The sequence below is a fragment of the Canis lupus genome, chromosome X, assembly GCF_048164855.1.
Source record: "Canis lupus baileyi chromosome X, mCanLup2.hap1, whole genome shotgun sequence".
NCBI lineage: Eukaryota > Metazoa > Chordata > Mammalia > Carnivora > Canidae > Canis > Canis lupus.
Window position 1 is genome coordinate 69,521,903 of NC_132876.1, and position 25,073 is coordinate 69,546,975.

The window sequence follows — 25,073 nt, forward strand, 5'->3', positions numbered from 1 at the left end:
ATTGTTTCTATTCTATTTCCTTTTTTTTAAGATTTTATTTATTTATTCATAGAGACACATACACAGGGAAAGAGAGAGGCAGAGACACAGGCAGAGGGAGAAGCAGGCACCATGCAGAGAGCCTGCCATGGGACTCGATCCAGGGTCTCCAGGATCACACCCTGGGCTGCAGGTGGCCCTAAACTGCTGCACCGCTGGGGCTGCCCTCTATTCTATTTCCTTACATGTAAATCCTATCTTTCTACCTTAGGCAGAGAATGATTACTAAGTAAAATTTTAAATCTCTCCAAAGATGTATTTGTTCCCCAAAGTTTGAGTTATCTACTTCTTGGAGCCTTGGCAAAGTTGTCATTTTAATTACTTTTGGTACATACCTGTGCATAAACACAGAAAAAGGACTTTCTATTTCAAACTCACATTCGACTGTTTTTAAGACAGTATTAACAATTTTGAAAAAAAAATAAAAATAAATTTAAAAAAAAACAATTTTGCTAGAGTATAAAGTAAAAGACCTCAAGATAAAATCTTTCTGTTCATTGCAGCACTCCAGAAACTCGGTCAGTCTTTAAATGGAGAGGCCTTGAATTCAGACTCAAGGGCTAAAGAAGCTCATTGGTTTCGAAAAATAGGTAAAAGGTTATTCTGTGATTATGGGAAACAATGTGGGGGTGGTAGAATCAGACATATGTGGATTCAAAATCTGGCTCTTTTTTTTTTAAAGATTGTATTTATTTATTTGAAAGAGAGAGAGAGATTGAGAGAGCAACCAGGGGGAGGAGCAGAGGGAGAGGGACAAGCAAACTTCGCATTGAGTACAGAGCCCAATGCAGGACCTGATCCCATGACCCTTGAGACCTGGACCTGAGCTGAAACCAAGAGTCGGACACTCAGCCAACTGAGCCATCCAGGCACCCCAAATTCTGGCTCTTTTATATGTAGCAATGGGTACAAGGATAACTTACTTAATTTCAGTTCTGTTATTTATAAAAGAGGAACAATTATACATACTTCAAAGGGCTAGTAAGGGTTTTAAGTAAAACTATGTATATACCTGGGACATAGTAGGTACTCAATAAATGCTAGTTTTCTTTTTCTCTAGAAATGGGTCTAAGAATAAAATGACTTATAACTGCAGGTCCCCAAGGCTATGCTCCTAAATTTGGTCTGGAATGTCTAACTTATCTCTAAATTTGATTCGTCAAAAATGAACTACCTGTGGGGTACCTGGCTGGCTCAGTAAGTACAAAATGCAACTCTTGATCTCCAGGTCATGAGTTTGGCCCCATATTGGGCATAGAGATTACATAAAAAAATGAAAAATAAGCTATATGCAACAAAAATGGATGAATCTCACAAACTTAATGTTGAACAAAAGAAGTCAGATATTGATTCCATTTATATGTGGTAAAAGAAAGTAGGCAAAATTAGTTTATGATATTAGAACTTGATAGCGGTTTCCCTTAAAGGGAGTTAGACTTGAAGAGGGGTGGTTGGGTTTCTTCTGAGTTTCTGGTAATGATCAAGGTCTGTCTTGATCTGGATTGGGTTACATTCTTTTTATTCACTTTGAAAATTCACCAAGCCATCCAATTATAAGTTGTGTAATTTACTTTATGTAGGCTTAATTTCAATAAAAAAAACGCTTTAAAAATTGTGGAGGTAATTGCTTCTCAGCCTTTTGGCTAAGATCAAGTATGAAAGTTGTGGCAGTTATTATAGTGATAAGTAATCAAGAGCTTAAGCAGCAATGTCACAAAGCAGACTGGTTCAACATGAATCCTTTTCTGCTTTACAGGGTTTACTGGGACTCTCTCTAATCTAGGATAAAATGGAATAAACATAAAAATCTAGCTTCTAAGAAACGTATGCAACTAATTGAAAATAACACACTTAAACTATAGAGAAGTTTAATGACTTTGATCTTTTGGAAGTTTGAAAAGTTATTTTCCAATACTTTTACTGAATTTTCACTTTCATTTTCCAACATGAAGATTATGCTGAATGTTGCCAAATGGGCCTTCCAATGTTCTATGGAAGATGTGAATCTTTACAATTTTCTTCAGCCTTTGACTCTAGTGTACTCTGTTCTTTGATGAACTTTTTTTCTTGTCAAGTTTTTATTTAAATTCTGGTTAGTTAAGATATATAGTGTAATATTTGTTTCAGGTGCAGAATTTAGCAATTCATCACTTATATACAACAACCAGCACTTATCACAACAACCAGTGCCTTCCTTAATATCCATCACCTATTTAACCTATCCCCCTGCCCACCTCTCCTCCAGTAACTCACAGTCTATTTTCTGTAGTTAGGAGTCTGTTTCTTCATTTGCCATCTTTTTCCCCCTATATTGATCTGTTTTGTTTCTTAAATTCTATATATGAGGGAAATCATTTGGTCCTTGTCTTTCTCTGACTGAATTATTTCACTTAGCATAATACACTCTAGCTTCATCCACATTGTTGCAAATGGCAAGATTTCATTCTTCTTATGAATGAGTAATAATCCGTGTGTGTGTGTGTGTGTGTGTGTGTGTATCTCACATCTTTATCCATTCATCAGTTGATGGACATTTGGGCTCTTTCCATAATTTGGCTATTGTAGATAAGGCTGGTATAAACATCAGGGTGCATGTATCCCTTTGAATCAGTATTTTTGTATTCCTCAGGTAAATATCTAGTAGTGCAGTTACTGGATCATAGGACAGTTCTATTTTTAACTTTCTGATGAACCTTCATACTCTCTTCCAGAGTGGCTACACCACCTTGCATTCCCACGAATAGTGTAAGAAGGTTCTCCTTTCTCCACATCCTCTCTAACATCTGCTGTTTCCTGTGTTGTTAATTTCAGCCATTCTGACAGATGGGAGGTGATACCTTATTGTAGTTTTGATTTGTATTTCCCTGATGATGCATGATGTTGAGTATCTTTTCATGTGTCTGTTGCCCATCTGTATCTCTTCTTTGGAAGAATGTCCATCCATGTCTTCTGCACATTTTTTAGCTGGATTATTTGTTTTTGGAGTGTTAAGTTCGGTAAGTTCTTTATGTATTTTGGATACAAGACCTTTATCAGATATATCATTTGCAAATATCTTCTCCCATTCCGTTGGTTGCCTTTCAAGTGTTTCCTTCGATGTGCAGAAGCTTTTTATTTTTATGAAATCCCAATTGTTTTATTTTTGCTTTTGTTTCCCTTGCCTCCAGGGACATACTTAAAGAGCAGTTGCTTATGGCTGATGTCAAAAAGGTTGATGCCTGTGTTCTCCTCTAGGATTTTGCTGGTTTCCTGTCTCACATTTAGGTCTTCAATCCATTTTGAATTTATTTTTGTGTATGGCATAAGAAAGTGGTCCAGTTTCATCCTTTTGCACTTTGCTATCTAGTTTTCCCAACACCATTTGCTGAAGAGACTTTTTTCATTGAGTATTCTTTCCTGCTTTGTCAAAGATTAGTTGACTATATAGTTGTAGGTTCATTTCTGAGTCTTCTATTCTGTTTCACTGATCTAAGTGTCTGTTTTTGTGCCAGTACCATACTATCCTGATCTAGCTTTGTAATATAACTTGAAGTCTGAATTGTGATGCCTCCAGCTTTGTTTTCCTTTTCCAGGTTGCTTTGGCTATTTGAGGTCTCTAGTGATTCCCTACAGATTTTGGGTTTGTTTGTTATAGCTCTGGGAAAAATACTGGTGGTACTTTGATAGGGATTGTATTAAATGTATAGATTGGTCTGGGTAGTATAAACATTTTAGCAATATTTTTTCTTCCAATCCATAAGCATAATGCCTTTCCATTTCTTTTTTTTAAGATTTTATTTATGTATTCATGAGAGACACAGAAGAGAGCAAGGCAGAGACACAGGCAGAGGGAGAAGCAGGCTCCCTGTGGGGAATCCAATGCGAGACTCTATCCCAGGACCCTGGGATCCTAACCTAGGTCAAAGGCAGACACGCAACCACTGAGCCACCCAGGTGCCCCACTTCTTTGATTTCTTTTTTGCTTCTTCATTATTGGTGTATAGTAATGCAATAGATTTCTGTACATTGATTTTGTATCCTTTAATTTTACTAATGTTGCGTATCAGTTCTAGCAATTTTTTGGTAGAGTGTTTTGGGTTTTCCATATACAATATAATGATTTGGATGCCTTTTATTTCATTGTGTTGTCTGATTGCTGAGTCTAGGACTTGGAGAACTATGTTAAATAACAGTGGTGATATCCTTGTCTTGTTCCTGACCATAGAGGAAAAGCTCTCAGTTTTTCCCCACTGAAGATGATGTTAGCTGTGGGTTTTTCAGATATTCTCTTTATTGAGATATGTTCTCTTTCCCTACTTTGTTGAGAGTTTTTTATCATGAATGGATGTTATACTTTGTCAAATGCTTTTTCTGCATCTATTTAGAGGATCATATGGTTCTTATCCTTTCTTTTATTAAGTGGTGTATCATGTTAATTGACTTGGGAAAGTTAAGCCATACTTGCAGGCCAGGAACATATCCACTTGATTGTGGTAAGTGATTCTTTTAATATGCTGTTGTATTTGATTTCCTAGTATTTTGTTGAGAATTATTGCATCCGTGTTCATCAGAGATCCTGGCCTGTAGTATTCTTTTTTAGTAGAGTCTTTGGTTTTGGAATTAGGGTAATGCTGGCCTCATAGAGAATCAATTTGAAGTTTTCCTTTTCAATTTTTTGGAGTAGTTTGAGAAGAATAGGTATTAACTCTTGTTTAAATGTTTGGTAGAATTTTCCTGTGTAGCCATCTGGCCTGGGATTTTTATTTGTTGGGAGTTTTTTTTTTAAATTTTATTTATTATTTATGATAGTCACACAGAGAGAGAGAGAGAGAGGCAGAGACACAGGCAGAGGGAGAAGCAGGCTCCATGCACTGGGAGCCCGACGTGGGATTCGATCCCGGGTCTCCAGGATCGTGCCCTGGGCCAAAGGCAGGCGCTAAACCGCTGCGCCACCCAGGGATCCCTGTTGGGAGTTTTTTAATTACTGATTCAGTTTCTTTATTAGTTATCAGTCTGTTCTAATTTTTTATTTCTTTTTCAGTTTTGGTAATTTATGTGTTTCTAGAAATTAATCCATTTTTTCTAGGTTGTCCAATTTGTTGGCATATAATTTCTCATAAGATTCTCTTATAGTTTGTATTTCTGTGGTGTTGGTGGTTATTCTTCCTCTCTCATTTGTGATTTTCTTTATTTGAGTCCTTTCTCTTTTCTTTTTGATAAGTCTAGCGAGGTGTTTATCAATTCTATTACTTTTTTCAAAGAACCAGTACCTAGTTTCATTGATCTGTTCTTTTTTTAAAAGATTTATTTATTTATTTGAGAGAAAGAGAGAGAGAGTGCAAGCATAGGTTAGGTGCAGAGGAAGAGGGAGAGAGAGAATCATGGAACAATGAGGCCTCAATCTCAGGACCCCGAGATCACGACCTGAGCCAAAACCAAGGGTCGGATGCCCAACCCACTGAGCTGCCCAGATGCCCCTTCACTGATCTGCTCTACTGGTTTTTTAGTTTCCTTATGCTTTATTTCTGCTCTAATCTTTATTATTTCCCTTCTTCTGGTGGCTTTAGGCTTCATTTGTTCTTTGTTCTTTTTCTAGCTCATTTAGGTTTAAGCTAAGTTGTTTATTTGAGATTTTCCTTGCTTCTTGAGGTAGGCCTATATTGCTATATCCTTCCCTCTGAGGACCACTTTTGCTACGTCCCAAAGTTTTTGGACTGTTGTGTTTTCATTTTCATTTGTTTCCATGTATTACCTGGTTGACCTATTTATTCTTTAGTAGCATGTTGTTTAATCTTCATGTATTGTGGTCCTCCTTAATTTTTTCTTCTGGTTGACTTGAAGTTTCAGTGTTTTGGTCAGAAAATATTCATGTTATGATCTGTATTTTTGTACTTGTTGAGGCCTGATTTTACCTAGTGTGTGGTCTTTTCTGGAGAATGTCCCATATGCACTCAAAAAGAATGTGTATTCTGCTTTAGGATGAAATGCTCTGAATATATCTGTTAAGTCCATTTCGTCCAGTGTGTAATTCAAAGCCATTGTTTTCTTCTTGATTTTCTCCTTAAATGGTCTGTCCATTGCTGTAAGTGGGGTATTAAAGTACCCTACTATTATTATATCATTACCAAGGAGTTCCTTTATGTTTGTTATTAATTGTTTTATATGTTTGGATGCTCCTATGTAGGATACATAAATATTAACAATTGTTATATCATCTTGCTGGATTGTTCCCTTTATTATTATATAGTGTCCTTCTTTGTCTGTTATTATATCTTTTTTAAAGTCCATTTTGTCTGTTATACATATTGCTATTCTAGTTTTTAAAAAATATCCATTTATGTGATAGATGTTTCTCCATCCCCTCACTTTCAATCTCCTTGTGTCTTTAGGTCTAAAATGAGTCTCTTATAGGCAGCATATAGATGGGACTTGTTTTCTTATTCATTCTGACACCATATATCTTTTGATGGGAACATTTAGTCCATTTTACATTCACATTAATTATTGATAGATATGTATTTGGTGTCATTTTATTCCTTGTTTTGTCATTGTTTCTGGAGATTTCCTCTGTTCCTATCTAGTCATTGTAACTTTTGGTCTTTCTTTCCCACTCAGATTCCCCTTTAATATTACTTGCAGGGCTGATTTAATAGTCACAAACTCCTTTGGTTTTTGTTTGTCTGGGAAACTCTATCTCTCCTTCTATTCTGAAGTATAGCCTTGCTGGATACAGTTTTCTTGGCTGCAGATTTTTCCCATTCAGCATATTGAATAGATCATGCCATTCTCTTCTCGCTTGCCAAGTTTCTGTGGAGAGATCCGCAACTAACCTTATGAGCCTTCCCTTATGAGTTAAGGACTTCTTTTGTCTTGCTACTTTTAGGATTTTTTTATTCACCATTTTTTCCCCAATTTAATTACAATATGTCTTAGTGTTTGTCTGCTTTTATTGATATTAACAAGAGTTCTCTGTGTCTCCTAGATTTGTATATCTGTTTCTTTCTCCATATTAGGGAGGTTCTCAATTATTATTTCCTCAAACAAATCTTCTGCCCCCTTTTTCCTTTCTTCTTCTTCTGGGACTCCTATGATATGAGTGGTATTATATTTGATGGAGTCACTGAGTTCCCTAAGTCTGTTCTTGTGACCCGTAACTTTTATTTTTCTCTTTTATGCAGTTTCATTATTCGCTATTATTCTAGTTTCTATATCACTTATTTGTTTTTTTATTTTTTATATTTTTTATTTGTTTCTTTATGTCTTCTATCCTTGTGGTCGTTATATCCACTTGGATCTGAATCTCAGTTACTGCACTTTTCATTTCTGACTCTTTTTTAACTCTTTTATCTCTAGGATAAGGGTCCCTGAAGTCATCCATGATCTTCTCAGGCCCAGCGTGTATCTTTAATGATTGTTTCTCTAAATTCTCCATCAGGCATATTGCTTATATCTGTCTCAATTACATCTCTGGCCATGACCTTTTCTTACTGTTTCCTTTGAGATGAATTCCTCAAAATGCTATTCCTCAGCATTTTGTCTGTTTCTGCCTTCTTCTCTGTATGCCTGGTATGTTTCCTGCTCCTGAGAGAAATGGCTGTATGAAGAAGAGGTCAGATAGTGTTCAGGGCCTGGGCACTTCAGGGAGTGTCTTTGATGTGTGCTGCATGCACTCTGCTGGTGTGTTTTGGCTGCTTTATTCCTTAGGTCAGTTGTCTGCAGAGACATTTCTTGCCTGCAGGGGGCAGTGTTTGGACCTTAGCTAGAGTATGGGGAGTTTTAACTAGGCAAGCTCTGGTCTGCTTTTTTTTTTTTTTTTTAATTTTGTTTTTTGTTTTTGTTTCTGTTTTTGGTTTTTTTTGGTGTTCAATTTACCAACATACAGAATAACCCCCAGTGCCCGTCACCCAATCACTCCCACACCCCACCCACCTCCCCTTCTACCACCCCTAGTTCGAGTTAGCAGTCTTTACGTTATGTCTCCCTTTCTGATATTTCCCACACATTTCTTCTCCCTTCCCTTATATTCCCTTTCACTATTATTTATATTCCCCACATGAATGAGAACATATAATGTTTGTCCTTCTCCGACTGACTTACTTCACTCAGCATAATACCCTCCAGTTCCATCCACGTTGAAGCAAATGGTGGGTATTTGTCATTTCTAATAGCTGAGTAATATTCCATTGTATACATAAACCACATCTTCTTTATCCACTCATCTTTCGATGGACACTGAGACTCCTTCCACAGTTTGGCTATTGTGGCCATTGCTGCTATAAACATCGGGGTGCAGGTGTCCCGGCGTTTCATTGCATTTGTATCTTTGGGGTAAACCCCCAACAGTGCAATTGCTGGGTCGTTGGGCAGGTCTATTTTTAACTCTTTGAGGAACCTCCACACAGTTTTCCAGAGTGGCTGCACCAGTTCACATTCCCACCAACAGGGCAAGAGGGTTCCCTTTTCTCCGCATCCTCTCCAACATTTGTTGTTTCCTGCCTTGTTAATTTGCCCCACACCTCACTGGTGTGAGGTGGTATCTCATTGTGGTTTTGATTTGTATTTCCCTGATGGCAAGTGATGCAGAGCATTTTCTCATATGCATGTTGGCCATGTCTATGTCTTCCTCTGTGAGATTTCTCTTCATGTCTTTTGCCCATTTCATGATTGGATTGTTTGTTTCTTTGGTGTTGAGTTTCATAAGTTCTTTATATATCTTGGAACTAGCCCTTTATCTGATATGTCATTTGCAAATATCTTCTCCCATTCTGTAGGTTGTCTTTTAGTTTTGTTGACTGTATCCTTTGCTGTGCAAAAGCTTCTTATCTTGATGAAGTCCCAATAGTTCATTTTTGCTTTTGTTTCTTTTGCCTTCGTGGATGTATCTTGCAAGAAGTTACTGTGGCCGAGTTCAAAAAGGGTGTTGCCTGTGTTCTCCTCTAAGATTTTGATGGAATCTTGTCTCACATTTAGATCTTTCATCCATTTTGAGTTTATCTTTGTGTATGGTGCAAGAGAGTGGTCTAGTTTCATTCTTCTGCATGTGGATGTCCAATTTTCCCAGCACCATTTATTGAAGAGACTGTCTTTCTTCCAATGGATAGTCTTTTCCTCCTTTATCGAATAGTAGTTGACCATAAAGTTGAGGGTCCACTTCTGGGTTCTCTATTCTGTTCCATTGATCTATGTGTCTGTTTTTGTGCCAGTACCACACTGTCTTGATGACCACAGCTTTGTAGTACAACCTGAAATCTGGCATTGTGATGCCCCCAGATATGGTTTTCTTTTTTAAAATTCCCCTGGCTATTCGGGGTCTTTTCTGATTCCACACAAATCTTAAAATAATTTGTTCTAACTCTCTGAAGAAAGTCCATGGTATTTTGATAGGGATTGCATTAAACGTGTATATTACCCTGGGTAACATTGACATTTTCACAATATTAATTCTGCCAATCCATGAGCATGGAATATTTTTCCATCTCTTTGTGTCTTCCTCAATTTCTTTCAGAAGTGTTCTATAGTTTCTAGGGTATAGATCCTTTACTTCTTTGGTGAGGTTTATTCCTAGGTATCTTATGCTTTTGGGTGCAATTGTAAATGGGATTGACTCCTTAATTTCTCTTTCTTCAGTCTCATTGTTAGTGTATAGAAATGCCACTGATTTCTGGGCATTGATTTTGTATCCTGCCACACTGCCAAATTGCTGTATGAGTTCTAGCAATCTTGGGGTGGAGACTTTTGGGTTTTCTATGTAGAGTATCATGTCATCGGCGAAGAGGGAGAGTTTGACTTCTTCTTTGCCAATTTGAATGCCTTTAATGTCTTTTTGTTGTCTGATTACTGAGGCTAGGACTTCCAGTACTATGTTGAATAGCAGTGGTGAGAGTGGACATCCCTGTCTTGTTCCTGATCTTAGGGGAAAGGCTCCCAGTGCCTCCCCATTGAGAATGATATTTGCTGTGGGCTTTTCGTAGATGGCTTTTAAGATGTTGAGGAATGTTCCCTCTATCCCTACACTCTGAAGAGTTTTGATCAGAAACGGATGCTGTATTTTGTCAAATGCTTTCTCTGCATCTAATGAGAGGATCATATGGTTCTTGGTTTTTCTCTTGCTGATATGATGAATCACATTGATTGTTTTACGGGTGTTGAACCAGCCTTGTGTTCCGGGGATAAATCCTACTTGGTCATGGTGAATAATTTTCTTAATGTATTGTTGGATCCTATTGGCCAGTATCTTGTTGAGAATTTTTGCATCCATGTTCATCAGGGATACTGGTCTGTAATTCTCCTTTTTGGTGGGGTCTTTGTCTGGTTTTGGAATTAAGGTGATGCTGGCCTCATAGAACGAATTTGGAAGTACTCCATCTCTTTCTATCTTTCCAAACAGTTTTAGGAGAATAGGTATGGTTTCTTCTTTAAACGTTTGATAAAATTCCCCTGAGAAGCCATCTGGCCCTGGACTCTTGTGTCTTGGGAGGTTTTTGATGACTGCTTCAATTTCCTCCCTGGTTATTGGCCTGTTCAGGTTTTCTATTTCTTCCTGTTCCAGTTTTGGTAGTTTGTGGCTTTCCAGGAATGCGTCCATTTCTTCTAGATTGCCTAATTTATTGGCGTATAGCTGTTCATAATATGTTTTTAAAATCATTTGTATTTCCTTGCTGTTGATAGTGATCTCTCCTTTCTCATTCATGATTTTATTAATTTGAGTCTTCTCTCTCTTCTTTTTAATAAGGCTGGCTAACGGTTTATCTATCTTATTAATTCTTTCAAAGAACCAACTCCTGGTTCTGTTGATCTGTTCCACAGTTCTTCTGGTCTCGATTTCGTTGAGTTCTGCTCGAATCTTTATTAACTTTCTTCTTCTCCTGGGTGTAGGATCTATTTGCTGTTTTTTCTCTAGCTCCTTTATGTGTAAGGTTAGCTTTTGTATTTGAGTTCTTTCCAGTTTTTGAATGGATGCTTGTATTGAGATGTATTTCCCCCTTAGGACTGCTTTTGCTGCATCCCAAAGATTTTGAATGGTTGTATCTTCATTCTCATTAGTTTCCATGAATCTTTTTAATTCTTCCTTAATTTCATGGTTGACCCTTTCATCTTTTAGCAGGATGGTCCTTAACCTCCACGTGTTTGATGTCCTTCCAAACTTCTTGTTGTGATTTAGTTCTAATTTCAAGGCATTATGGTCTGAGAATATGCAGGGGACGATCCCAATCTTTTGGTATCGGTTCAGACCCGATTTGTGACCCAGTATGTGGTCTATTCTGGAGAAAGTTCCATGTGCACTTGAGAAGAATGTGTATTCAGTTGAGTTTGGATGTAAAGTTCTGTAGATATCTGTGAAATCCATCTGGTCCAGTGTATCATTTAAAGCTCTCGTTTCTTTGGAGATGTTGTGCTTAGAAGACCTATCGAGTATAGAAAGAGCTAGATTGAAGTCACCAAGTATAAGTGTATTATTATCTAAGTATTTCTTCACTTTGGTTAACAATTGATTTATATATTTGGCAGCTCCCACATTCGGGGCATATATATTGAGGATTGTTAAGTCCTCTTGTTGGATAGATCCTTTAAGTATGATATAGTGTCCCTCTTCATCTCTCACTACAGTCTTCGGGGTAAATTTTAGTTTATCTGATATAAGGATGGCTACCCCTGCTTTCTTTTGAGGACCATTCGAATGGTAAATGGTTCTCCAACCTTTTATTTTCAGGCTGTAGGTGTCCTTCTGTCTAAAATGAGTCTCTTGTAGACAGCAAATAGATGGGTCCTGCTTTTTTATCCAGTCTGAAACCCTGCGCCTTTTGATGGGGTCATTAAGCCCGTTCACATTCAGAGTTACTATTGAGAGATATGAGTTTAGTGTCATCATGATATCTATTCTGTCCTTATTTTTGTGGATTGTTCCACTGGACTTCTTCTTAAAGGTGAATTTTAAGAGTCCCCCTTAAAATTTCTTGCAGAGCTGGTTTGGAGGTCACATATTCTTTCAGTTGCTGCCTGTCTTGGAAGCTCTTTATCTCTCCTTCCATTTTGAATGAGAGCCTTGCTGGATAAAGTATTCTTGGTTGCATGTTCTTCTCATTTAGGACCCTGAATATATCCTGCCAGCCCTTTCTGGCCTGCCGGGTCTCTGTGGAGAGGTCTGCTGTTACCCTAATACTCCTCCCCATAAAAGTCAGAGATTTCTTGTCTCTTGCTGCTTTAAGGATCTTCTCTTTATCTTTGGAATTTGCAAGCTTCACTATTAAATGTCGAGGTGTTAATGGTTTTTATTGATTTTAGGGGGGGATCTCTCTATTTCCTGGATCTGAATGCCTGTTTCCCTTCCCAGATTAGGAAAGTTTTCAGCTAGAATTTGTTCAAATACATATTCTGGCCCTCTGTCCCTTTCGGCGCCCTCGGGAACACCAATTAAACGTAAGTTTTTCTTCCTCAGGCTGTCGTTTATTTCCCTTAATCTATCTTCATGGTCTTTTAATTGTTTGTCTCTTTTTTCCTCAGTTTCCCTATTTGCTATCAACTTGTCTTCTATGGCACTCACTGGTTCTTCCACCTCGTTAACCCTCATCGTTAGGACTTCTAGTTTGGATTGCATCTCATTCAATTGATTTTTAATTTCTGCCTGATTAGCTCTAAATTCTGCAGTCATGAAGTCTCTTGAGTCCTTTATGCTTTTTTCTAGAGCCACCAGTAGCTGTATAATAGTGCTTCTGAATTGGCTTTCTGACATTGAATTGTAATCCAGATTTTGTAACTCTGTGGGAGAGAGGACTGTTTCTGATTCTTTCTTTTGAGGTGAGGTTTTCCTTGTAGTCATTTTGCTCAATGCAGAGTGGCCAAAAGCAAGTTGTATTGTGAAAAGGAGAAAAAGAGAGGAGAGAAAGAAGGAAAGAAAAGAGAAAGAGGGGGAAAAAAAGGAAGAAAAAAACGAAAAAAAAAGAAAAAGAGGAAGAAAAAGAAAGAAAGGAAAAAAATGGGTTGGGGGAAGGAAACAAATCAAAAAGCAAAACAAAACAAAACAACAACAAAAAAAAAAGAAAGAAAGAAAAAAAGAACCACAGGGGAGTATCTTCTGATTCTGTGTACTTTAAGTCCCTTGGCTTCCCCTGGAAATTGTCCGTCTAGCTGGTCTTCTGGGGAGGGGCCTGTTGTGCTGATTTTCAGGTGTTAGCACTTGGGGGAGCTGCTGTGCCCCTGCCTGGTGCAGGGTTCAGTGGGGGTTGTTTACCCCATGAGGCCCCAGGAGCAACAGCCCCAGTGGCGGGGCCAGCTCTGGAAACCTGGATTCAGCTCCGGCAGGAACTCCGGAGCTCTCTGTCTGCAGGGCCTGGAGGCTCCGGGGCGGGGCCGCTGATCTGCTCAGCTGGGGCAGGAGCGTCCTCGCTGTCCTGGGCCCTCCCGGCCTCTGCCTGTCCCGGGGGGAGGCCGGATCCTGGGCTCTGTCCCGGCGCCCGAGCCCCCTGAGCTGCTCCAGGTGCCGCCGGTCCCGGTCCCGCCGTGCGCGCTGCAGCCCTTAGGGAGCTCGGCGCACTCTCCTGGGCGCGCAGTTGCTCTGTTACTGTCCCAGGGAACCCGAGGGCATCCTCACCCTCCTGGGTCCTGCTCCAACTCCCTGGGAGCCCCTTTCCGCCCGGGAAGGTTGGTGCAGCTCCTGCTTCTCCGGGACGGGGCTCTCCTGTCCTGGGGACACTCGCCCCGGCCTCAGCCCGGCTCCTCGCGGGGCCCCTCCCCCTTGGAGGCCTTTGTTTCTTTATTTCTTTTTCCCCGTCTTCCTACCTTGATAGAAGCACGAACTCTACTCACTGTAGCATTCCAGCTGGTCTCTCTTTAATTCTCAGGCCGAATTCATAGATTTTCAGGATAATTTGAAGGTTTTCTAGATAATTTGGTGGAGACAGGTGATTTGGAGACCCTGCTCTTCCGCCATCTTGCCCCTCCCCCTGGTCTGCTTATTAAATGGGACCTGATGCTACTTCCACTAGAACTGAAGAAGCCTTATGAATCTTTTTGGTTGGTAGACGAGGTTCGTGCTGAGGTTTCTGCTGGCCTTCTGGGGAAGGGGCCTGCTGCACTGGGACTGAGGCACACTTGCCAGAGTAGGGCAGTACCAGCAGAGTCAATGGGGGCAGGCTTGTTAGCAGGTTAGGAAGCCAGTGTTGATGCTGTTCTGTTTACTGAATATGCGGAGAGGCAGGGGAAGGAAATGGCACCAGCCAGCTCCTTTTTCCCTGGAGTGGGGTCTCCCTGCTGGCTGTTTTGAGGGAATCACTCCCAGAAGAGTTAATAATTTCCCTACATCCTAGGCATTTTTCTGATTGCTTTTATCACTCTGTCAGCCCTCCAGGTTCCTTGCCTGCCTGAAGCAGTGCAGTGCACTTAGGGCTCTATCCTAGCCAAGTCTGCTTACTATTAAAACTTCAAACTTTAGCGACCTGGTGTGGCAGGGATCTGCTTTTGTCTTCTGGAGGAGGATCTCCCTATGCTGGGGCTGATGCAGGTTTGACCCAGAATGGCAGCTGCTCCAGAGTACAAGAATGTGTGATTTGGAGCAGAGCAGGCTAAACAGCTAGTGTCCTGGGTAGCCGCCCTCAGCAGGTATCTCTGTGCCTGTGCTGAGGGGCAGGGGAGGGAAATGGCGCCTGCTGGCTCACTCTTGTCCCTGGAGAAGCAACTTTTAGAATGACACCTTTTACAGATACGCTCCAAGAAAAGCAACAGTCTCTCCCCAGGGGCCAAAGGGAATCTTCAGATTGCCCTGTCCGCCTCCAGGGATGCTTGCCTGCCTTCTCTCCAGGAATAGGGTAGCGCCCTCATAGCTCTATCCCAGCCATGCCCATGGACCTCTAAAACTCCAGTCTTTCAGCCTTGGTGGTGGCAAAGACTCACAAAAATCCGCCCCTCTCATTTTCCCAGCCATTGGCTTTGGGGACATGTTCTCCTTGTGCATCTCTGTGCACACCACTGTCTCTCACTTTTCTCAACCACCAGGGCTCCCTCCCCTCCACAGTATCCACTGCCTGTTTCTCCCCAAAACCACATTTCCACATTTCCTACCTTCCTAAGCGTAGACTCTTTTTTCCCTCTGGTTGTGCAGTTTGTTCTGTCAGTCCTCGGGTCAATTTCTTGGGTATTTGGAATCATTTGATAGTTATTTAGCTGTGTTCAAGGAGTAGGCAAGCTACCATCTTAGATCCCCACCTCTTTGCTGAATTTTAACATACTTTTATGAATTCTAGTGGTAACCTTCTTGGTGGCCCTTATTTTTTAGATGGATCTATACTATACCAACTAAGAACGTATGGTATGTCCTCAGTTTTTATAAAAAGTGCAGTACTACTTCCATTAGTTATTGGCAAGATTTGAAGATTGGGGGGATCCCTGGGTGGCTCAGCGGTTTGGTGCCTGCCTTTGGCCCAGGGCGCGATCCTGGAGACCCGGGATCGAGTCCTGCATCGGGCTCCCGGCATGGAGCCTGCTTCTCCCTCTGCCTGTGTCTCTGCCTCTCTCTCTCTCTCTCTCTCTCTCATGAATAAATAAATAAATAAATCTTTTTAAAAAAAGATTCGAAGATTGGAAGTGATAAAAGTCTCTCAATTTACCTGGAATAAAATTCTCTAAATATCTAAAGTTAGCTTTTTCAACCCAAGAAACTCATTAGTATATTAATATTAAACATGCAGGTAGTGAAGATTATAATGTACAGATTAGACAGATTTTTATAATTATATTATTTAATATTAACTTTCAGCTTGGAACTTGGCTGTGCAATGTGGCAAAGACCTGGTGACAATGAGAGAATTTTTCATCCTTTCTTATAAGGTGGGTCTCTTTTAGTAAGTATCTCATAAATAGACCACAACAAAAATATGACCACTGTGGCTATGGTCAAGGGCTAAATATAAAGTGGTATTAGCTTTTAATCTAGAAACTTTTAGAATACATGTGTAAGCAGGAATCACCTAAGGAGTATTTGATCTCTATAGGATATAATGTGCAAATATGAGGCAGTTCTCCCCATACCACAGTATCACAAACAACCATCAGGGAGCCTAAAGTTCTACAATAAGAGATTTTTTTTAAAGAATTCAGTCCCCCAGAGTCCTATATCAAAATACAACTCTCATTTTAGGAGAGGAATACTCTTAAGTTATCAACTAATAAAACGTTAGGAAGGTTTATAGATATATAGAAGTATAGAATAGGTATTTGGGGACATGGGGATGTGAAAAGAATGCTAAGAATTTTGGGCCTAACTTATAATTTCTCCTAGAGCAAGTTCTGTGTGTAAGATTTTCTAAGCTTAATTGGCAATTATATGCATTTTAAAATAGTCATTAGCCTTCAAGTTAGAGATTAAATGCCAGAAAGGAAACAATATTGATGAGAGAATAAAAGAAGAGAGAGACTAAGAATATCTCTCTTACACATTCAGGAGTACACCATGTGATACGTTGAGATCGATTAAATGTTAAGAGTTTTAGAACTGGAAAGAACTACAGAAATAATCTGGCATAACTCCCTCATTTTATATACTAGTAACCTTAGACCTAGAGAGATTTGAGTGTTTTGAAATGCTGTTAATTCAATGACAGTAATGATTATGATCACTAAACGTTTTGGGAGATTGAGAAATAGTCTTTGAAAGTTTAGGTATACTTGCCATTTAAATTAGGTGAAATAAATTAATTTTAGTTTGAACATTTGTGATAGCACTAATAGGGTTCTATGTAAGAATCCCAAGTAACCTAGAGGTTTATTGTAGTAAAAGCTGGGAGTTTTTTCTAAAGTTAGAGGACAAGGTTTAATGATGAGGTTATGCCTAATGCCTGTCAAGATTTGACATTTTCTCTTTCAACCAGGACAATATATGTGCTAATTTCAGCTCTCTTCAATACAAAGGGGAAATGTATTTGCCAGGGGAAAAAATCACTTACAAATTACAACATAAAGCAAGAAGTAAATCACTAGACAGAAATACAGGGCTAAATGACAGTACCTATCACTGGGAAGATAGGAAAATTGTGAAGAAATGAAGCTTTTTATCTCTAGAAAGGTCTTAAAAACAATGGAAAGTAATATAAAATTAAAACCATAAATCAGGGTTATAGTCTATATTGTTTTTAAGGTGAGATGTGTTTTTCCAGCTGAATTTTTCCATTCAGACAGGATGTTGCTGATTTTCATTCTGATTGTTTCTGTTCACCTGGCAGAATTCTCACAGTATTCATTGATGTTCTGGTTATTTCTTATCAGCTGTCCCAGTTTTGTCCTTCTGATCAAGTAATTCTGATTGCACAGAAAACATGTTTACTTATGGCAGCTGCAGTTGATCTAGAGCAAGGGAGAAAAGCTTCAACTGCTTTTGAACAGGTAATGTGCACCTTCATAGACTATACAAGAAAGAGTTTAGTGTGCTATTTGGTGTGTTTGCCTTCCCTGATGCAGTTCTTTCTGATTTTCTTTAAAGAATCCTTTCATCTTTTCCAGCAGCATCTTGATTTCAAAGGTTTGTAATGGTTCATTCCTTCCTAAGGAAGGATCACATTTGGCTAAACCTCTTCTTTTAAAAAGATTGAATATCTCTTCTTTTAAAATGCCTCTTCCCATGGACTACTCTTTGCAAATCTGTTTTTAGATATTCTTCATCATCTCCATACAATCATATGTGGCCCACAAGAAACAGTTTTCTCTATTTTTGTTTCCTTTCACACATTCTCTAACAAAGAATTCATCTACCTCCACAGCTTCGATAGCCATTTGATCATTGGATTGTTTTTCTTCACTCTCATTACATTTGCTTTCTTTGACCCTTAAATATTTTATCAGTAACTCAGTTTTAACAAGAAGACAAAATTCCTACCTTTGCCTGAATTCCACTCTTAGCTTTGTAAACCTTACCCTTTTAGAAAAAGCCAACATCAACATCTCAGTCTCTTATAGACCAGAGTAAGTTTTTTACTGCCTTTCTTCCAAATAAAGAAAATTGTCTCTAAGTTGTACCACTAGCATTTTTGGTATGATTTTAAAATCTGGATCTCTCTGCTTTTTCTTTCTTACCTAGACAAAGAAAACTTCCCAATCTCCCATACTTGCCAGCTTTTCTTTCCAAATGGTATAAAATCCATCTTGCTGTTTATTTCCTTCCTTCTGTTAATTGCTTCTTTCATATGATTCTTCAGATCTGGAACAAACTGTCACCAGATCTCTGCCAACATATTTCCCTTCCTTTCTGTTCCCTTGTTGACTTCAACTCAAAAAACATTTGAGTATCAAGTACTCTGCCAGGTACTGGAGATAAAGACAAAATCCTTAACCTTGAGGAGTAAAGGGACCTCTTTTTAGAAATCTTTTCATTTTAAAAGAATATGAGAAAAAAATCTATGTGTCCCAGAACAAAACCAAAAAGAATCATTTTGCTTCTTAAAAGTATGGGTAAATGTAATATTATTCTCAATAGAGTCCTTTGCTTTACTTAAAAAGGGTAATAAAAAAAAGTAGTAACATCTAGTTTTTGTATAGTGCTTTTAACCTTTTAAAAGTTTTTCCATTAGGGGCACCTGGGTGACTCAGTAGGTTGAGCATCCCACTCTTGATTTGGCTTAGGTCATGATCTCAGGGTTTTGAGATCAAGCCATGCATCAGACTCCGTGCTCAGTGGGGAGTCTGCTTGAGATTCTCTCCCTGTCTCCCTGTCCCTCCACTCTTCCCCCCACTTGCACATTCTCTCTCTCTCTCTCTCAAATAAATAAATAAACCTTTCTTAAAAAAAAGTTTTTCCCTTAAAAATTGATAGTTCTGACTTTATTAAATTTTGTATCTCAATGAATAGAAATCAAATTGATGTGAGGGAAATTTCACAAGTACAGTCCTTAACTGTTTTGTTTGTTTCCAACAGCTGTTCTTTTTTGCATGTGTTCTTCCTCTTGCAAATGTTAATGGTTTCTAAGAACTCTAACCCAGTAACCCTTCTATAATCTTCTTTGCTTTTGAAAGAATATCTATTTAGAAAATTGAAGATTTACTTTTGCCTTTCACCGTCTAAGTCTGGTCCCTGCAAATTAGACCATGGTGCTCTGCCTAAAGAAGACTTGTTGAATCCCGTTCTATTTATCTGCTCCTTGTTCTCTAAATGCCCATAAATTAGAGTATTTCCAAATAAGTAGATAGAATGTATAGTCTTATCAACATTGTCTCTACTCTCCTGAGTATGAGTTAGGCAGAATTGAGGAATGCTTTAAAATATATATAACAGTTGTAATATACCATTTGTGTGTGTGTGTGTGTGTGTGTGTGTGTGTGTGTGTGTATACACCACATCTTCTTATCCATTTATTTACCAGTGGACGCTGGGTTGCTTCTGTATCTTGGCTATTATAAAATAATACAACAATAAACATAAGGATGTATATATCTTTTTGAATTAGTGTTTTTGTTTTCTTTGGTAAATACCCAGTGGTAGAATTACTGGATCATATGGTATTTCTCTATTTTTTTCAACCCCTTACATGTATAAACAAGCTTATTTATTTCAGGTGAAAATGAAATATGTACTTAAGTTCAACCAAAAGTGAGAACATATTAAAGCATACTATAACTAACACATGTTGTATAAGAATCTAACACTAATATGCTTTCAATTTTCCCTCCCATCTTTTGTACTTTTGTTATTACACATTTTACTTTTACATATGTTATAAACTCTCAATATATCATTCTTATTTTTGATTAGGCCATCAATTTCTTTTAAGAGCTATTAAATAGAAGTAAAATGCTCTTTATATTTATGTACATTTTAAGGGCTTCCTTGAATCCTCATTTCTTTGTGATCTAGATTACTGTCTGATATCCCATTCCTTCTGCTTCAAGAACTTTGACATTTTTTGTAGTGTAGATCTATTGAATTTCCCCAATCTTCTTCTGAAAAAGCATTTTTCCTTTATTTTTCAAACATAGTTTTGCTGTGTATAGAATTTAGAGCCATCAGTTCTTTTTAATTTTAGCACTTTAAAGATGTCACTCCACTGTTGTTGGGCTTGCACAATTGCTGAGGAGTCTGTTAGCCTTGTCTTTGTTCTATATACAGATATCTTTTTTTCCCCATTGACTGTCTATAAGATTTTCTTTTTATCTTTGTTTTGTAGCAGTTTGAATATAGTGTATCTAGGTTAAAATTTTTTTAAAATACCCTTGTCATTCTCTTGAGTATTTTGCATCTATGGTTTGATGTGTTTGATTAACTTTGAAAAATTCTTGACTGTCTCTTCAAACATTTTTTTCTGTCCCAGATATCTCTCTTTTCCTCCTAGGATTCAAATTACACATATAGTAGACTATATGATATTGTCCCACAAATCTTGTATATGTTTTGTTGTTTCATTTTTTCCTCACTTTTTAAAAATGTAAATATTAACACACTACTGCACAAGCAAGGCAACAAATAAGAAATCAAATAGCAAATCAAAATATGTATTGGGTGGGGGGATGGGGCAACTGGGTAACAGACATTAAGGAGGGCACATGATGAGATGAGCACTGGGTATTATACTATATGTTGGAAATTGAATTTAACTGAAATATATTAAAAAACAAAATATGTCTCAAAACAAATACTAAAAAAACACAGTATTCCAAAACCTATGGAATGTAGCAAAAGTGGATTTTATTTTATTTTTTATTTTAAAAGTGGATTTTAGAGAGAAATTTATGCTGTAAATATTTGTATTAAGAAAATGTTTGAATAAACAATATTACACCACAAGGAACTAGATGAAGAAGAAATTTAGCAGAAGTTTAGTACAGGAAGGAAATAACAAAGAAAAATCAGAAATAAATAGAGACTAGGATAAACAATAACATAACATTGAAAATAGTGCCCAGTTTTTTTTTTTAAAAACAAATTCGCAATATTTTAACTACATTAACTAAGAAAAGAGAGAAGCTCAAAAACCAAACTGGGAAAGGGAAGAGAAAATGATACAACATATAACCACTGAAATACATAGTGTGATAACAGATTACTATAAATAAGTATATACAAATCAGATGACTTTGAAAAATAAAATCAGATAATTCCTAAAAACACACAAGTTACCAAGATTGAATCATGAATCTTTAATCCAAGACATAGGAAATCTTCTTAGACTAATAAAGAGTAAACATTGAATTAGGAATCAAAAATCTCCCAACATAGAAAAGCACTAGACTACATGATTTCATTGGCAAATTCTACCAGACCTTAAAAAAATAATTAATGACAGTTGTTATCAAAGTCTTAAAATAAAATAGAGGGACACATTCAAAATTATTCTGTGAGGCCAGTATTACCTTGATACCAAAGCAGGATAAAAACAATACAAGAACAAAAAAGTCCAGTTTGTACAATATTACTACTCTGGTTTTCTCTTGACATCCATTTGCATGATAAATGTTTCTTCACCCTCTTACTTTCAATCTGCAAGTATCTTTAGGTCTAAAATGAGTCTCTTATTGACAGCATATAAATGGCATGTCTTATTTTTTAATCCATTCTGATACCCTGTGTTTTTGATTGGAGCATTTAGTCCATTTACAAAGTAATTCTTGAGAGATAATAAGTATTTAGTGCTATTTTATTACTTGTTTTATCATTGTTCCTGGAGATTTTCTCTAACCCTTTCTTGTCTTTGTCACTTTTAGTTTCTCCTTTGCGTGGAAAGAGTCCTCTTTAATATTTCTTGCAGGGCTGATTTATTTTTTTAAGATTATTTATTTATTTATTTATTTATTTATTTATTTATTTATTCATGAGAGACACAGAAGGAGAGAGAGGCAGAGACACAGGCAGAGGGAGAAGCAGGCTCCATGCACCGGGAGCCCGATGTGGGACTCGATCCGGAGGCTCCAGGATCACGCCCCGGGCTGAAGGGGGCGCCAAACTGCTGAGCCACAGGGGCTCCCCTTGCAGGGCTGATTTAGTGGTCACAAACTCTTTTAGTTTTTGTTTGTCTAACTCTTTACCTCTCCTATTCTGAATGATAGCCTTTCTGGATACAGTATTCTTAGTTGCAGATTTTTCCCATTCAGCATATTGAATACATCATGCCACTCTTTTCTGACTTGCCAAGTTTCTGTTGAAAAATCTCCAGCTAGCCTTATGGCTTTTACCTTGTAAATTAAGGGCTTCTTTTGTCTTCCTGCTTTTAAGATTTTTTCTTTATCACCATTTTTTTTCCAATTTAATTACAACAATCTTGGTGTTGGTCTGCTTTTGTTGATTTTGATAGGAGTTCTCTGTGCCTCCTAGATCTCGATGTTTGTTTCCTTCCTCAGATTAGGGAAGTTTTCTGCTATTGTTTCTTGAAATAAATTATCTGCCCACTTTTCTCTTTTTCTGGGAATCCTATAATATGAATGTTATTAGATTTCATGGAGTCACTGAGTTCCCTAAGTCTATTCTCATGTTACATAATTCTTCGTCTCTTTTGTTCAGCATCATTATTTTCTATTATTTTATCTGCTAGGTCACTAATTCATTCCTCTGCTTCTTCCAAGTTTTTGTTCATTGCATCAAGCCTGTTTTCAGTCTTGTTTATTTTACTCTTTATCTTTGATTCTTTTTTAACTCTTTTATCATTGTGGTAAGGATCTCACTGTTGTCTTTTATTCTTCTCTCAAGCCCAATGAGTGTCCTTATGATTGTTGCTTTAAATTATCTGTAAGAGGGCAGCCCGGGTGGTTCAGCGGTTTAGTGCCACCTTCAGCCCAGGGTTAAGTCCCATGTCAGGCTCCCTGCATGGAGCCTGCTTCTCCCTCTACCTGTGTCTCTGCCTCTCTCTCTCTCTCTCTCTCTCTCTCATAAATAAATAAAGTATTTTATAAATAAGTTCTCGGTGAGGGTCATCTAGGTGGCTCAGTCAGTTAAGCAATTGACTCTTGATTTCAGCTCAGGTCATGATCTTGGGATCATGAGATTGAGTCTCGTGTCAGGCTCTAGGCTTAGAAGGGAGTCTGCTTGAGATTTTATTTTTCCCTCTACCTCACCCACCCCACTGTTTCTCTTTCTCCCTCTCTGTAAAATAAGTGAATAAATAAAATCATTCTTTATCAGACATGTTACTTACATCTATTTCACTTAGATCTATGGCTGTGGCTTTATCTTGTTTTTTTCATTTGGATAAATTCCTCCATGTCAGAATATTGTCTAAATCTCTGCTTTCTTCTCTGTGTTAGAAAAGCCAAGTATGTCTCCTGCTCCTGAAAGTAATGTCCTTATGAATAAGAGGTCATGTCATGCACAGGGCATGGTGCTTCACAGACTGTCTCTGGTGTGTGCTTTGTGCACTCTGATATTGTGTTTTGGCTGCTCTACCTTTCAGGCTAGTTATCTGCAGAGGTTTTCCTTGCCTGCTGTGGGCAGCATTTGGTCCCCGGCCTGTATGTGGCAAGTTTTAACTAGGTGTGCTCCAGTTTTCTTGTGAAATGACACCTGACACCAACTGCACCAGAACAGAGGCCCTGCAGAACCCTCTGGATGGGAGATATGGTGTGAGCAGGAACTTCTGTTGGTCTTCTGGGAGAGGGACTTGCCATGCTGGGACTGAAGCAAGCTTGACTGAGAAGGGCAGTCCCACCACAGCACAGGGTGGTAGGGTTTTGTATAAACAAGTTAGGCAGCCAGTGTCCATGCTGAGCTGCTTCCCTCAAGTCATTCTGTGTTTATGCTGAGGGGCTGGGGAAGGAAATGGCACAGTCAGGTCTTTTCTTCCCAGAGAGGCCCAAAGGAATAATCTCCCGCTATGTGCCCCAGGCATTCTTCAGATCTCTATTTCCATGCTGTCTTACCCCTGTCTTCTTTCCAGGAGTGGCATAGTGCCCTCCAGTTTCTATCCCAGCCAGCCAATTAAATGTCTAACTCTTGATTTCAGCTGAGGTCATGATCTCAGAGTTGTGGGATAGAGCTCCACACTCAGCAGGGAGTCTACTTGAGGATTATCTCCCCCTGTCCCCCTTGCATGCACTCTCTTTCTCTAATAAATGAACAAATCTTAGAAAAAAATATACAGCCATTATAATTTATTGAGGAACTACATCTCTTTCCTGAAATGGGTTGCACAAACTACTGTTGACTGGACCAATCAGACTGATATCCTGTGTTTCTACAACCTGAGTGCTAAGAATGGTTTTTACATTTGTAAAAGGTTGTAAATGAAAATAAAGAAAAATATGTGAAAGATAGTTTGTGTGGCTGGCAAAGCCTAAAACATTTACTGCTTGTCCTTTTATGCAAAAGTATCTTGACCTCTATTGTAGATGATTTTTTAACAGACTTATTGAGGTATAATTAACATACCTTATGATTCACCCAATAAAGTAGAGTTTAATGGTTTTTAGAATATTTAGGTTTGTGAAGCTATCAATACAATATAATTTTTTTAATACAATATAATTTTAAAACATTTTCATCACTCTAAAAAGATATCCCTTACCTATTAGCCGTCACTCCCTATCCCAACCAGCAGCCCTAGGCAAACACTAATATGTTTTGTGTCTTTATTGATTTCCCTATTCTGGATATTTCATATAAATATTATCATATGTCTTAGTCTTTTCTGACTGGCTCCCTATGTAATTTTTCAATAATGCTTAATATGTTCTTCATGTTGTGGTTTGGATCAGTACTCCATTCCCATTGATGCCTGAATGATATTCCATTGTATGAATATACCACATTTTGTTTATCCATTCATACATTGATGGATATTGAGTTTTTCCAATTTTCAGCTGTTACAAATAATGCTGTGATGAACATTCATGTACAAGTTTTGTATAAATTTCTGTTTTATTTTCCCTTGAGTATATAGCTAGGAGTGGAATTGCTAGGTTTTATGAAAACTGTGTGCTTAATCTTTTGAGGAACTACCAGAGTATTTTCCAAAGAAGCTATACCATTTTACATTCCCACCAGCACTGGACAGGGGTTCTACTTTCTCCACCTCCTTGGCACCACTTACTATTATGTCCTTTGGATTATGGCCATGCTAGTGTGTATGAAGTGCTATCTTATTGTAGTTTTTATT

The 25,073-nt window shown here is 38.2% G+C and overlaps 1 protein-coding gene across 7 annotated transcripts in view; it reads left to right on the forward strand.

Annotated features, from left to right (window-relative positions):
* TEX11 (testis expressed 11) overlaps positions 1-25,073 on the forward strand; it is a 311,406-nt gene that overhangs the window by 208,031 nt on the left and 78,302 nt on the right. For all 7 annotated transcript variants that reach the window (XM_072816896.1, XM_072816892.1, XM_072816891.1 and 4 more), the window contains 3 exons: positions 543-629; positions 15,767-15,837; positions 17,272-17,388. In XM_072816896.1, coding sequence (XP_072672997.1) covers positions 543-629; positions 15,767-15,837; positions 17,272-17,388 — 275 coding nt within the window. The remainder of the gene's footprint in view (positions 1-542; positions 630-15,766; positions 15,838-17,271; positions 17,389-25,073) is intronic.